At 37.6% G+C, this 13,750-nt stretch overlaps 1 protein-coding gene across 2 annotated transcripts; it reads left to right on the top strand.

The window, feature by feature from the left end:
- Nucleotides 1–77: 77 nt before the first annotated feature.
- On the top strand, nucleotides 78–3,787 carry LOC111375523 (GATA transcription factor 8-like). Of its 2 annotated transcripts, XM_022998361.1 has the most exons (4): nucleotides 81–468; nucleotides 1,018–1,117; nucleotides 1,361–1,621; nucleotides 2,656–3,787. In XM_022998361.1, exons 3-4 carry the CDS (start codon nucleotides 1,388–1,390, stop codon nucleotides 3,430–3,432), a joined length of 1,011 nt encoding a protein of 336 aa, XP_022854129.1. In that variant the 5' UTR covers nucleotides 81–468; nucleotides 1,018–1,117; nucleotides 1,361–1,387; the 3' UTR covers nucleotides 3,433–3,787. The 2 variants fall into 2 exon arrangements, with proteins under 2 accessions (XP_022854130.1, XP_022854129.1); XM_022998362.1 differs by lacking the exon at nucleotides 1,018–1,117 and having other exon boundaries at nucleotides 78–468.
- The last annotated feature ends 9,963 nt before the right edge of the window (nucleotides 3,788–13,750 follow it).

Consider the following 13,750-nt stretch of genomic DNA (forward strand, 5'->3'; position numbering starts at 1 on the left):
GAGAGAGAGAGAGAGAGAACGCGGTGGAAGTGGTATGGGTCCCGTGGAGATGGCGTGGGGGTGGGGGAAGACTTAAACATCACGACAGTGATGAGTGAAGAGTGAGAGTAAAAGACGGACAGCTTGCAATGAATCAAGAATTTCACCTACCATATTTCCTTCCTTTTTAGCCTCTTCCTCTCTCACTCTCTCTTCTTCACACACCCAATTTTCACTTTCATTTCTCTTCATCCTTTTTCACAGTAGAATAGGCTGTAGTAACAGCATAGGGGTTTGGGTTTCTTTTTGTCCTTTTTGTTCTGTTTCTTTGAGGCTTTTTCAGGCTTTTTCTCTGCTGTTTCTCAAGACTCAGACTGGGCTTGTTTGCCTTGAAATTTGTGACCAAAAAAGAATTCTCCCAATACCTGTGTCAGTTGACATAGGAGTTTTTGGGTGGGAAGATTTTTCTTCTGAGGGGTTTACGCACAGGTTTGGCTCTGCTTTTTCTATGCCATTTTTATCCCATAACTTGTCTTCTCAAGTAATGTTATACGGCATACAGCATACTGGTGTTAAGCACCAGGTGTCAACTGCATGTCATTATTTGAACATGTGGCCACCCACCAGAATAGTGTATGATGGCATTTTTCTTTTCTTACTTGGCTCTATGTTTTCCAAGGGAAAAAAATGGTAAATTTTGAGTCTTTTTAGTTTTTCCTTCGTTTTCCCTTCAAATCTGCACAAAATTTGTTTTGTCAAGGAATCTGCTAAATTTTTAAGTTGTCAAATTTCATTTTTCCAAGAAAAAAATGGAAACGTTAGAGTCTTTATGGCCCTTCGTTTTTGTTTACAAATGCGGCCAAACAAATAGTTTCTTCACATATTTGAGCAAAAATTTGAAACATTTTGTTCTCTATTATTTTTATTTTTTTATGTCTTTTACCATTCTTGAAAAATTTATTCTTATCTCGTATTTCTTCAAAACACCATTTTCATTAAATGTGTAATTAATTACCACTTCCCCCTTTTTATTGCAAGACATTTAGTGTGGAGGAAACTGAGTTCTGACAATTTTGTGCACTCAAGCTCTCTGCATTTTGGGATCTTCAGATTTTGCCTTTGCAAACACACTCTTGAGGTTTGTTAAACATTTCTACATTTGAGTCTGTAAGTTTTGACATTTTTTGGCCTTTTGGGCACAAAATTTTGTCGGTGCTCTCTATTACAAGTCCATTTTCCTTATTTGCTTTAAATTCACACACCCTTTTTAAATGTTTTCCCCACTTTTGTTATATAAGAGTGTCTATAATTTACAAAAGTATGTGTGTTTTTTTTTGCACATATACAAATATCTTAATTCTTGTTTTTGATTTTCTTTCAGGAATTTTTTTGAGAGACTTGTATAGAAATGACAGGTCCAAATTGCATGGATGAAAATGACTGTGGAAACTTCTTTGATCAAATTGATGATTTGATTGAGTTTCCTCCTGACAATGAATATGGCGATGACAACCTTGTTGAATCAGGCGATTGCAACGATTTTGCGTGCATTTTAAATGATCCCTTGCCGGATTCCGACCCCCTTTTCTTCAATAGCAAATGCAATTCTGTGTCTGATCTATCCGCAGAGCTCTCTGTTCCGGTGAGCATAAAAATTTGGTATATAATTGTCATGAATTTCCCTAAACAAGTTAAACCTTTGCTAACTGCTTGTTCAAAATTCTTGAGGCCTTTCTAACCATATGCAATCGGTGAAACTTGTCAAATCTCGTAATGTGGGACCAGTTATTAGGTTATGCAATCGGCGAAATTATTCAAATTACACACTGTGGGACCAATCATTTAGTTACGGAAGCGGTGAAATTTGTCGAATCGCATAATGTGGGACCAGTTTTTGGGTTTTGTGATTATATTGGATTCAAATTTTTTGTGGAGTCATCATATTCTCTTGGTAAGGTAGCGGCCATTAGTTGCAATGTCACGCTCATTCCTCACCCGAAATTGGTATGAAAAAGTTGGGGGGGGGGGGGGGGGGGGAATAAAAAAAACAAAAAAAAAAAAAAAAAAAAAAAAAAAACCCAAAAAATCATGGTGCTATTGAAATTAGGACTTTAGGGCTTTTAATTGATAAGAAGTGCTTATTATAATATTTGTAACGTTGTTATGCTACAATGTTGATGGTTTTCTCATTCTTGGCATTTATGCTAACACCTTTAGGCTCTTGCTGAAAGGGTGATGGATTGGTCTTTAAACATGAGATGCTGTGAGTAGCTAATAATTCATGTCAATCTTATTGCATAGTTGCTAGTGAAGTTCACGATTTCCATTTTTGAACACTTTTAGGCTCTTGCAGAAATGGTGAGGATTGGTCTTTTAACGTGAGATGCTGTGACATGAAAATTGGCCGATGCCGAATACTCTGCCTTATGTAGCCTTTTTCATGTGGAAGTGACCAAAACTTCATGCGCGCACTGTCGTGAATTAGCACACAGCACATGATACTTCATCGCATGTTTGATTGGCTAATATTGTCCATCAACAATGTCTCTGTTTCTTGATTAAATGAAATGGAGCATACTAATTCTGTTGTGACCATGATTTTGAAATAAATATACGACGTTAAATTTTACTATCATCTGCTTATTTCTCATAATCATGCTATGTTTTCTGTCGCAGTACGAGGATATCGTACAGCTGGAATGGCTTTCTACATTTATGGAGGATTCATTCTCTGGTGCGGGGATGACTCTAGGAAAGGAGAACCTTCATGTTGACAAGGAGCCATCCCACCAACAATTCCATACCTCCAGTCCCGTTTCGGTGCTAGAGAGCCTCAGCACCAGCAGTAGCAGTTCCTGCTCAGTTGGAAAGATTATGCCTCTCGACCCAAGTCAGCGTGGTCCACATTGTGCCCGGAGCAAACGTCCACGCCTTCCAACTTTCAAACCCCAAGCAGGGATTCAACTTATTTCCCCTTCATCCTCCTTTATAGAGGCCCCACAGCCATTTGCCACTCCTATCGTTTCCTCAGATTCTGAAAATTTTGCAGAATCTCAACCTATGGAAAAGATTATGAAACCGGTTAGAGCAGAGCAAAAGAAGAAAAGGAAAATTAAATCATTTGTGCCTGTTGGTCCTATGGAAGTGAATCGAAACCCTCCAGCACAAGCAGTTAGGAAATGCATGCATTGCGAGATTACGAAGACTCCACAGTGGAGGGCTGGCCCAATGGGTCCAAAATCTCTATGTAATGCTTGTGGTGTTCGCTACAAGTCAGGCCGCCTTTTCCCTGAATACCGTCCAGCTGCAAGTCCTACATTTGTTCCATTGTTGCACTCAAACTCCCACAAGAAAGTTATCGAGATGAGAACCAAGGGTGGGGCCGAAACCACTGCAATTACCTCGACCACCATCAAGTCAGAATCTTTCTCGAACGCCTCCCTGTCGTACTAGCTATGAAAGAAAGAAGTCCTTGTGCAAACTGTCGTCCTTATTAGTCTAGTATTATTGTCTGCAGTTGTTTCATTCCTATGTTCATTGGTTCTTTGTACAGAAATGTAATGTGGAGTGGGAGTAACAATAGACCGTATTATAATTCGCAGGGAGGAGGAATGAGATGAGAGAGTTCGGAAAGTCTAGTTGATAAGTCGACTTTAGGACTAGGGTGAGCTTTTAGTCTTGTTTAGATTAGTAGTTTTCTGATCAGTATTATCTATTTCTTAGTCTGTCTTGTTTACATGTCATGGAATTCTTTTTGCAGTTAATTTGTAGGAATTCGAAATGTTAAAAATCTGAATTATGTTTTATCTCTCAGCTGCTGCTGTATTTTTGTTTCTAAATCCACTTATTAAAAAAAAAAAAAAAAAAGGGTCCTTGAGGGCCCCTATTGTCCCGCCCCGTCCTATCCCTAGAGCTTTGTGAGGGAAGTAAATCGCGGGTCTCAGCAGGCTTATTGTATGCCTTTATGGAGGATAAAGCTAAAACCAGTTGAAAGAGTAGAGAAATATGCCCGAGTCTATTTTGTATAAGCTTTGATATCTGTAGAATCACCAAGGAGGCGAAATTGAGCTTTAAAAAGATTGGAAAGATTGCCAATCTATCTATAACTCTTATATATGCTGCTACAATGATTATGAGAAGATGACTTTAGAGAAGAATATGGACGAAGCTGCACAGGCTCCTCACAAACAAAGGAGGTGGGCGTTTTTGGGGTAACTTTTTAATGAATGAGACTCACCTCATGTGAGAGGCCCTGTACAAGTCCTGTGAAATGGGGCATGTACACCTACTTATATACGAAGAATATAATGTAATAATTTCAGCCTTAAAATGAAAAACTAACATGATATAGAAAAGAAAAAACAATAACACTGGTAATTTGATGTGGTTTGATAACTTACCTACATTCTACTGTACAGCCCCTTAGTTAAAGAGATCACAAACACAAATGGACTTGAACAAAAAAAAAAAAAAAAAAAAAAAGAAGAAAAGAAAAGAAGAAAAACTCCCTAAATCACTTCTTATACTTATTTAGCAAGCACTTGAAGTTGTTGAACTCCCTCCATAACTGCAAATCTTCTTTTTCCAAAGAACACGGTGACTTCTCCTTGAGGTCACATGATTTGAAAACAATTGGAAAATTTTTATTTATAACCAAGAACCAAATACCACGAAGCTTCCCTCTAAGCCGTTAGATTTGTCACTCCATAGTTTAAAATGTAAGGCTTAGAAAAATTACGAATAATTTTGTAATAAAACTCAATGATCTTTTTCCTCACTAAAGCCACATTTTTCAATGAAAGAGCTCTCATTTTATTCACAAGTTTTGTGCACATCACTTGAGAAACGATAATGTATGAAGATAATGATAGGTTGTAAAAGATTTGGTTTCAAAAAATAAATTGTAAAAAAAAAAAATGAAGATACAGTTGTCTTTCAACATGACGAAACCAGTTTTCTAAAATCGAGAAATTCCTTGTTCAAATTTATCTTCACGGATTTTTAATTCTAATATCATATTTTTTTTGTTATGAAAAAATACATTTAAAACCCAGTTAAGATCATAAGATATATTAAACAATTTGTATTATGCCCTGTTTGGTGCTCATTGTTTTAAAATTCTTTTTACTACAAAATCATTTTTAACCATACATTCACACAATAAAATATTTACCACGTAAATCCAAAAATTTTCCATATTTTTTAACCACACATTCTTCTAAAAATAATATTTAAAACTCTTTTTTTTCTCTTTTTTTTTTATTTAATAATGGGCACCAAACGGGGCATATATAATGCTTCTTTATATTGTACAATGGTAATTGACCCACTAGTTAAATTTGAGATTAAATTTCAATAATCTTGAAAATTAATTAGGATAATATGTGAGGCCTTGTAACTTTCATGACTATCTAGATATCATTTCTACCTTCTAATAAAAAGGGGAAGAAGGTCTACTATTCATGCAATAGTAAATGAATCCAATTGTACTATGCATGATGTCATTTTTTATTTTCCATCTTGTTTATGTCAAATAAATGTTCTTCTACACATCATCCCACTAGCATTAAAAAATTAATTATGTTAAACAAATGTTCTTTCACACATTATCCCTCTAGCATTAAAAAAATAATAATAATTTTAATAAATATAAACTGTCATGCTCAAAAAAAAAAAACCTCTTCGCAAATAAGTTTTAAAAAAATAATTATGTCAAACAAATGTTCTTTCATACATCATGCTACTAGCATTAAAAAAAAATTTAGTAAATATAAATTGCCATGAGCAAAAAAAAAAAAAAAAAAAAAAAAAACTCTCCACATAGTACGAAGAGATGGCATACCATATGTGGAGTAAAAAAGGAAGAAAAAACTCTCCACATAGTGCGGAGAGATGACAAACCAAGTGCAGAGAGTTGGCAAACTCTCCGTACAGTGCGAAGTAAAAAAAAAATCTCTTCGCACAGTGCGGAGAGATGACAAACACCATGGAAAAACTCTCCACATGGTGCGGAGAGATAGCATTCTGTGCGGATACTGTCCTCACAAAGTGTAGACTCTCAGTATAGTGCGAAGTTAAAAATAAAAAAAAATCTCTCCACACAGTGACTGTCACGTGCGTTACACAAATTTTGCATTTATCGTATTTTTGTCAGTGTATGAATTTTAATTTTTTGGAAATTTTTTGAAACAATATCTAGAAATATTTCCATGATATAAGAAAATAATTGTAAATTATTTTTATAATTGCATAACAGTATTGTCTCATCTAGAAAAAATATACTTGTATAATTTTATATTTGAATAAGAAATATTCGAGATTATACAAATTATTTTGCTTATATTCTTTGATAGTATTGATATGATTGAGTTGAATGTAAAGATTATATTTTTAAATTTTGTGTAATTCAATATTGGAAAATTGAAGATTGAGCATCATATTCATATGCATTTATATTTTGTGCTTCATATATATATATATATTTAATATTTATTTTATACTTATGTTGAAAAAATAAAAATTTGAAAATTTTTTTAAATTCAATTTGGTAAGTGAATGTACGGTGTTCTATATAAAAAACAGTAAGTTGCAAATACGGTAGGCAGCATATACGGTAAGCTGCAAATATGGTAAGGTGAAAATACGGTTAGTTGTTTGCAAATACGGTACGGTGCAAATACGGTAAGTTGTTTGCAAATACGGTAGGCTGCAAATACGGTAAGTTGTATATAAGGTAAGCTGCCTGCAAATATGGTAAGCTAAATATATGAATTTATAATTTGTTATAAATGTATAAAATTTATTTAATATTGAATTTCTTAAATATTAAACGTTGTAATTCAATATTGTTTGCTTTTTTATAATTGTATTTTCGAGAATTAAAAAAAAAAGTGGTTATGAAATTGCTAATTTTTAAATGTGTTTTTTTGTTGAAGATAAAAATGATTTTTTTATGTTATTTGTAAAAAAAAAATTGTAATTTTATTAGTGTAATAAGAAGATTTATTATGCATTTTTATTTTTTGCATTTTGTGAAAAAATTTTGTTTATGGTGATTGACAAATATTCTTGCACACACGCATCATGTCAACAACATTTAAAAATTAATAATAATTTTAGTATATATAAACTCCATAAGATAAAAAAAAAAAGATTTCGCAAAGTACGGAGAGATGACAAACTATCTCATCTCTCCGCAGAGTGTGAAGAGAAAAACAAGAACTCTTAGGACTTTATCTGCAAGTTTCAAGAGACATTTTCTCAAACAACTTTTGAGCAATGCATTGAACACTTTAATTCTTGGCCTACAACTCAAAATTATAATTTCATTGAAAATTGTATCCGCTTTTAATGTCCAATAACTGTTATCAAAAAAGTGTAAAATATTGAATTTGAGTGGTACTTTAGAGCCTCCATTTGTGAAAGCAATGTCATGATACTATCAATATCCCCTTCTTTGTACAACTCACATATTGTTTCATTGTATGAATCACGAGAAATCTCCTTTCCAATACTGTAAATATGATTTGTATGCTCAGAAGTTGAGATGTAATTGGAATTTGAAGAAAACATAATTGATTTTAAGCCCTGTTTTTTGACTCTATTTTGTTGTATATATGAAAAATTTACAATCTTGAAATTTGACCTGTAATTAAGGAATTTGAGAAAAACTCTCCGCACTGTGCGGAGAGTTTTTTATTATTCCACACTATGCGGAGAGTTTGCCAACTCTCTACACATGGTTCAACTCTCTCCGCACTATGCGTAGATATTTTTTTTCTCTTCACACATGGTTCAACTCTCTACGCACTGTGCGAAGAGTTTTGCCATGGTGCGGACCAACTCTCCGCGCTGTACGAAGATATTAACTCTTTTCGCACAATGCGGAGAGTTTTCTTTGCTTTCCATACTGTATTGTGCGGAGAGTTGGTTTGTCATCTCTCCGCACTGTGCGGAGAGGTTTTTTTCTCTCCGCACCTTTTTTATTTTTTATTTTTACTCCGTACTTGGTTCAACTCTTTCCACACCGTGCGGAGAGTTTTTTTTTTTTTCAATTTTTCAATATTGAATTATACAAAATTTAGATATATAATCTTTACATTCAATTCAATCATATCAACACTATCAAAGAATACAAACAAAATAGTTTGTATATTTCTTATTCAAGTATGAAATATACAAGCATATTTTTTCTAAATAACATATTATTATACAATTGTAAAAATAATTTACAATTATTTTCTTATATCATGGAAATATTTTTAGATGTTGCTTCAAAAACTTTCCAAAAAAAAAAAACTAAAATTCATACACTAATAAAAATAAGATAAATACAAAATTCGTGTAACGCACGTGATAGCAACTAGTATATAATAAAAACATCTACCAGATGCGCATATTGTTACTTATATTTGCAACTTGAAGTTTGCAAGATTACTTGCTAAAATTCAAATTACATGCATGCTATTCAGATTGTACAATTAAGATGGTATATCTTGTTAATGTTAATCAGCCTAAATCTCAGATTTTTAATAAATGTTAGTTGGGATGACGATAAATAATTTAGTACTTTTTTATTAAATGTCTCCAATTATTTTTTAAACCATTACTATTGTGAAATTAGTAGTTCCCATTTCTGTCTAAATTTTTTTATTTTATATGCAACAACACTTGTACGTACCACCACGTCAATATCAGAGTTTTTCCACTACAGTTGACTTATGGTTGGAGCCTTCACTTTAAGCACGGTATTTTCGTGATTCCATTAACTTGTTAGAAAACAATTAAAAAAGGAAAAAATAATTAAAAATCAGAAATGAATGGGAATGTTAGTGCTCCAAAGGGTATAGTTAAGGGGACCAAGGTGCAAATTTCCCAATATGTTATCACAAATCTTTTAAACTTGAGTTCTTTCTTTCTTTCGTATTCTTCGAACAGACAGTGATTCGGAAAAGGAATAAACTATTAATTAACAACTAAATTAATTAAAAAAAACCCAAAAATAATTAAAAATAAAAGGAAGAAGATAAAATGATACTCATGGTGGGACTTTAACGTTTCCATGACATTGACATATTATTAATTATGCGAATACGAAACACCACCACGACATTTATTGGTTTGATTTGAAGTATTAACAACAATTTCCATTATCTAATAGATATATATTAAAGCGAAGGTCTGAAATGACAATATAGTCCCAGTTTGGTTTTCATGAAAATCAGTTTTTTTAGTAAATATTGATAAAAAAAAAATAAAAAATTATGAAATGTGTGGTTGCAAATTTGATAAAAATTGTAAATCCTATAAAATGTATGGTTGAAAAGAAGTTTGAGAAAATGAGGGCTAAACAATTGCATAATTTTTTATTTTTTAATAGCAACTAATGTGGATGAATAAGACGGCCAAATGGTAAAAGAAACTAAGTTCGACTAGAGTGTCATGTTAGATTTTGTGTTATGAAGCTAACGTAGATTAACAAGATGACCAAGTAGTAAAAGGAACTAAGATAGTGTTTGATTGGAACCAATTCCATGGAAAATGGAATAAGTTTTCCATCTTTTACTCAATTAATGGTGTTTGATACCATTTATTTTCCACGAAATTGGTTTTCTTGCTTTTGTTGCCACATGGATGTTTTCCATCTAATTGAGGAAAATGAATTCTCACCAATATGGTGATAATTCATTTTCCCGGTAATTGTAGTAATTTTTAATTTTTTTTTTATTTTTCGTTGGCAATGAAAACAAATTCTAAGAATTATTGTAATTTTTTTTTTCCTTTAATTGATAAATTCCATGTAAAACAAAGGTAAATGAACACCAAAAGATAGATATTTTTCTTGGGTTTTTTTTTTTGACAATAGAAACAAATTCTATCCTCAATACCAGTAAATTTTATCCCTTTAATTGACAATTTTCATGTAAAACAAAATCAAACGAACACCAAAAAAATACTTTTATTTTAACATTTTCCACGTGAAAAATTATACCAATTGTTGCGTGTTGTCACACTTGTCCTATCCACCTGGGCCAGTAGGCCACTCATCCTGATCCACGCGGCATTCCTGCCGAGGTGGCCCACATTGTCGAGGTGGGTTACACCCGAACTGCTTCTAACCGAGGCCCATGGCCCGAGGCGTGGAAGGTTTTGTTGTAGCTGAGGTCCTCGAATGGACGAAGCCCCGAAGTTGATGCGTGAGCCTCAACCACAAGGAAACATCCTCCATGGTCACTTCTCCCAAGGGATCCCCTGCACAGATCTTATTCGAATGATTGATGGAATGTTTGTCATAAGCATAAAGGTCAAGTCTTGTCACTAGCGTGGAGGTCCTGCACAAACAATAAATGTGCCGTAAGCTAGCAAGTCAAATCCCATGCTATGAACAGACATTTAAACTATGAAGATGAGGCCACGTGCCACTTCATCCAAGGGTCCCATTCCATATGTATCACTATAAATACCCCCATTGTATAGTGTCAAAGGACTAATGCAAGAATCAATACAAAAGACTATATTTACTCAACTCTCTCAGTTACTTGCAATACATAAATCAAATTTATACACTTTTATACATACATTGACGAGCACCGGTTGGTAATTATTTTACAATCGGATCACGAATAACTCGTCGGATTCCGAACGTCACCGTCCCGCGTCGTTGGGCTACTCCCACGCCCATTTGAACCGCTTATTGTAGACCGTCCACGTGTCTTAGCGTGTTGGACATTCGCCCACGCAAGCGCGGGTGGGACTGGCATCTGTTGGCGCACTTTTTGTGGTCAACAGATTAACGCCGTCTGTGGGAAACCATACCATAACCACGAACAACCTTGTGGTAAAAGCTTGTTGAAAAAATATTTGGGCAACCCCCCTTGAAAAAGGACTTATTCTCGAAAGATAACAGGAGGAACCCCTACCACTTGGAGAAATCTAAGTTTGATAAAGGAAAAAATGAGTTCTAACGAAGATACTTCCTCAAGGAGGGTAAGAGAAAACACGAATGTGCCTCCCCAGCAGCTCGGCAGAGGCTCCACCACCACCAAAGGAGAGGTGGGATGCGTGCGACGGCACGACTATCAAGAGAAATGGCTATTATGGCAGCCAACATGAGGGATATAGCCAACCAAAACTTGGCCATGAGGGAGCTCATGGCCCAGATGCAAGGCCAAGGAGGTTTCCCCATTCCTCCATATGCCCTCCATGGGCACTATCAGCAAGAGGACGAGGTCCAAAGTCATAGAGCAACCTCGCCGACTATGGCCGAGGTGAAAGTCCATTCGTGCTGAGGGGCGCCACTCTAGTTGTGAAGTGCAAAGCATTCCACTTAACCCTCAGTGGAGCGGCTGAAATCTGGTATAGCAGGTTACCATCTGGGAGCATCCGAAGCTGGCCCGATTTCAAAACTACCTTCTTGAAGAGGTTTGCAGTGAGCAAGGAAGGAGAGGCCCCCATTCAGCGTCTTCAAGACATGAGACAGGCACATGGCGAGTCCTTGAAAAGCTTCCTATCCCGCTTCACCGACGAGATGACCTACTGTGTACAAGTCACCGACAGGGAAGCACTATCTGCATTGAGAGGAGGATTGAACATGAACACCCTATTCTGGAGGGATGTGCAGAATCAAGACCCAACCACCTATGACGCCCTACTAGAGATGATGAGAAGGGAGATAATCAATGAAAAATTGATTGAGCATAGAAACAGGGCAAGCAGGGGCCTCCCACCTCCTCAGAGACAGCGAGGTAGGGGTCCGACCTCCCACCTCATGGACTACCAGATGAACCGATCTGGAAATGAGAACTCCGACCAAGCTCTGGCCACCACAACCCTGAACGCGGTACCAACCTTGGCGTATGAGGATGTCAGCCCAACCGCTGACCCACATCAGATGCAGGCCCAGCAGGAACCCCGTAGGGGGAGAGGCCGAGGTCGAGGTCGAGGTTTTGCACCTAGAAATAGGTCCAATCCGAACCTCCCTGGATACTGTTTGCACCATAGGTCCTACGGGCGCGACACCGCGGATTGCAGAGACTATGCACACCGCTCGCTGCAGGAACCCGCCAGAGAAAGACATAACTCGCCCCAGACAAACAGGCCCCCGCCCAGGCAAGACAACCGACATGGGCGTGAGGCTGCCGCTCCTCGTCAAAGGGATGTCTCCCCAAGGCGAAGAGAGCAAGACACGGAGAGGCCTAGGGAAGGGCGTAGACACCGAAGAAACAGGCAAGCTCAAGATGGGGCCCCTATTCACGAGATAGATACCATATTTGAAGGCCCTTATGTCGGCGGTGAAACACGGAACGCCAAAAGAAACTATGCTAGGGAGGCTAAGCACCCCCCTTTGACAAGTTACATTGTGGATAATAGCTCTCGAAGAAATCAAGCACCACCCATTGTCTTCACCCAGGAAGACGCCGAAGGAGTTCATTACCCCCACTGCGATGAGCTGGTGGTGAGGGCTGTCATAGCCTGAAATGGACTCAAACGAATGCTAGTCGACAACGGCAGCTCCGTCAACATCTTATTCGGGTCCGCCTTTGACAAGATGATATTGGACCACCAGTTGACGCCCACCACCACTCCATTATACGGATTTACCGGAGATAGCATCACGCCGAGGGGAAAGATAACACTGGCAGTAGAGATGGGAGAATCTCCTCAAACTACGATGAACTTTATGGAGTTCCTCATAGTCGACAGCCGGTCAGCTTACCATGGAGTCTTGGGCAGACCGGCCATAAAGGAATTGGGAGCAGTCACCTCCATCCACCACCTATGCATGAAATTCCCAACAGAAAATGGGGTGGCAACGGTGAGAGGCGACCAGAGAGGTTCGCGAGAGTGCTATCTGAGCTCCATTAAGAAGGTGGAGCCATAGGACGTCCATGTGATCGCGGCTGATGTGGTCATGGCGGATATCCCAGATGACGCTCCAACTGACCAGGAAGATGTTGATATGATCGACGCACCCCTCGTTCAGGAGGCGCTGATCGTTGATTAGATCGACCCTCGCATAATGGAATATGAGCCTCAAGCATCCCCTGTAGAGGAACTTGAGAGCTTCTCAGCCGACCCTCGAGATCCGTCCAAGGTACTGAAAGTAGGCAGTGGTTTATCCGACATTTTGAGAGAAAAGATTAAGGATTTTCTAGGCAAGAACCTGGACGTCTTCGCCTGGAGGCATGAAGACATGGTAGGCATAGACCCCAAGGTCAGATGTCATCACTTGAAAATCGATCCTAATTTTGCCCCGCACAGGCAAAAAAGGAGAGCCCTCAACCCAGAGAAGTATGAGGCCCTGAAGGAAGAGGTTCAGAAGCTGATCCAAAATGGCTTCATCAGGGAGGCCACCTACTCGAAGTGGGTCTCCAACGCGGTCTTGGTTAAGAAACACAATGGCAAATGGCGAGTATGCATCGACTTTACTAACCTTAATAGAGCTTGCCCAAAAGATAGCTTTCCGCTTCCAAGGATTGACCAATTGGTGGACTCCACAGCTGGGCACGAGTTATTGAGCTTCATGGATGCATACTCCGGGTACAACCAGATCCCCATGCACCCGGCCGATGAGGAGCACACTTCTTTCATCACGGATCGAGGCCTCTATTGCTATAGAATGATGCCTTTCGGGTTGAAGAACGCCGGAGCAACTTACCAAAGACTCGTGAACAAAATGTTTACCAACTTCATTGGCAAGACAATGGAGGTCTACGTGGATGACATGCTGGTGAAAAGCTTAGAGGCAGAAAGCCACGTAGCGCACCTCAAC

The sequence above is a fragment of the Olea europaea genome, unplaced genomic scaffold, assembly GCF_002742605.1.
Source record: "Olea europaea var. sylvestris unplaced genomic scaffold, O_europaea_v1 scaffold1381, whole genome shotgun sequence".
NCBI classification, from domain to species: domain Eukaryota; kingdom Viridiplantae; phylum Streptophyta; class Magnoliopsida; order Lamiales; family Oleaceae; genus Olea; species Olea europaea.

Coding starts and splice junctions, on each gene's coding strand:
- LOC111375523 (XM_022998362.1), top strand. CDS start 1,388: ATGACAGGTCCAAATTGCATGGATGAAAATGACTGTGGAAACTTCTTT. Junction 1,622..2,655: donor CCGCAGAGCTCTCTGTTCCG/GTGAGCATAAAA, acceptor TTTCTGTCGCAG/TACGAGGATATCGTACAGCT.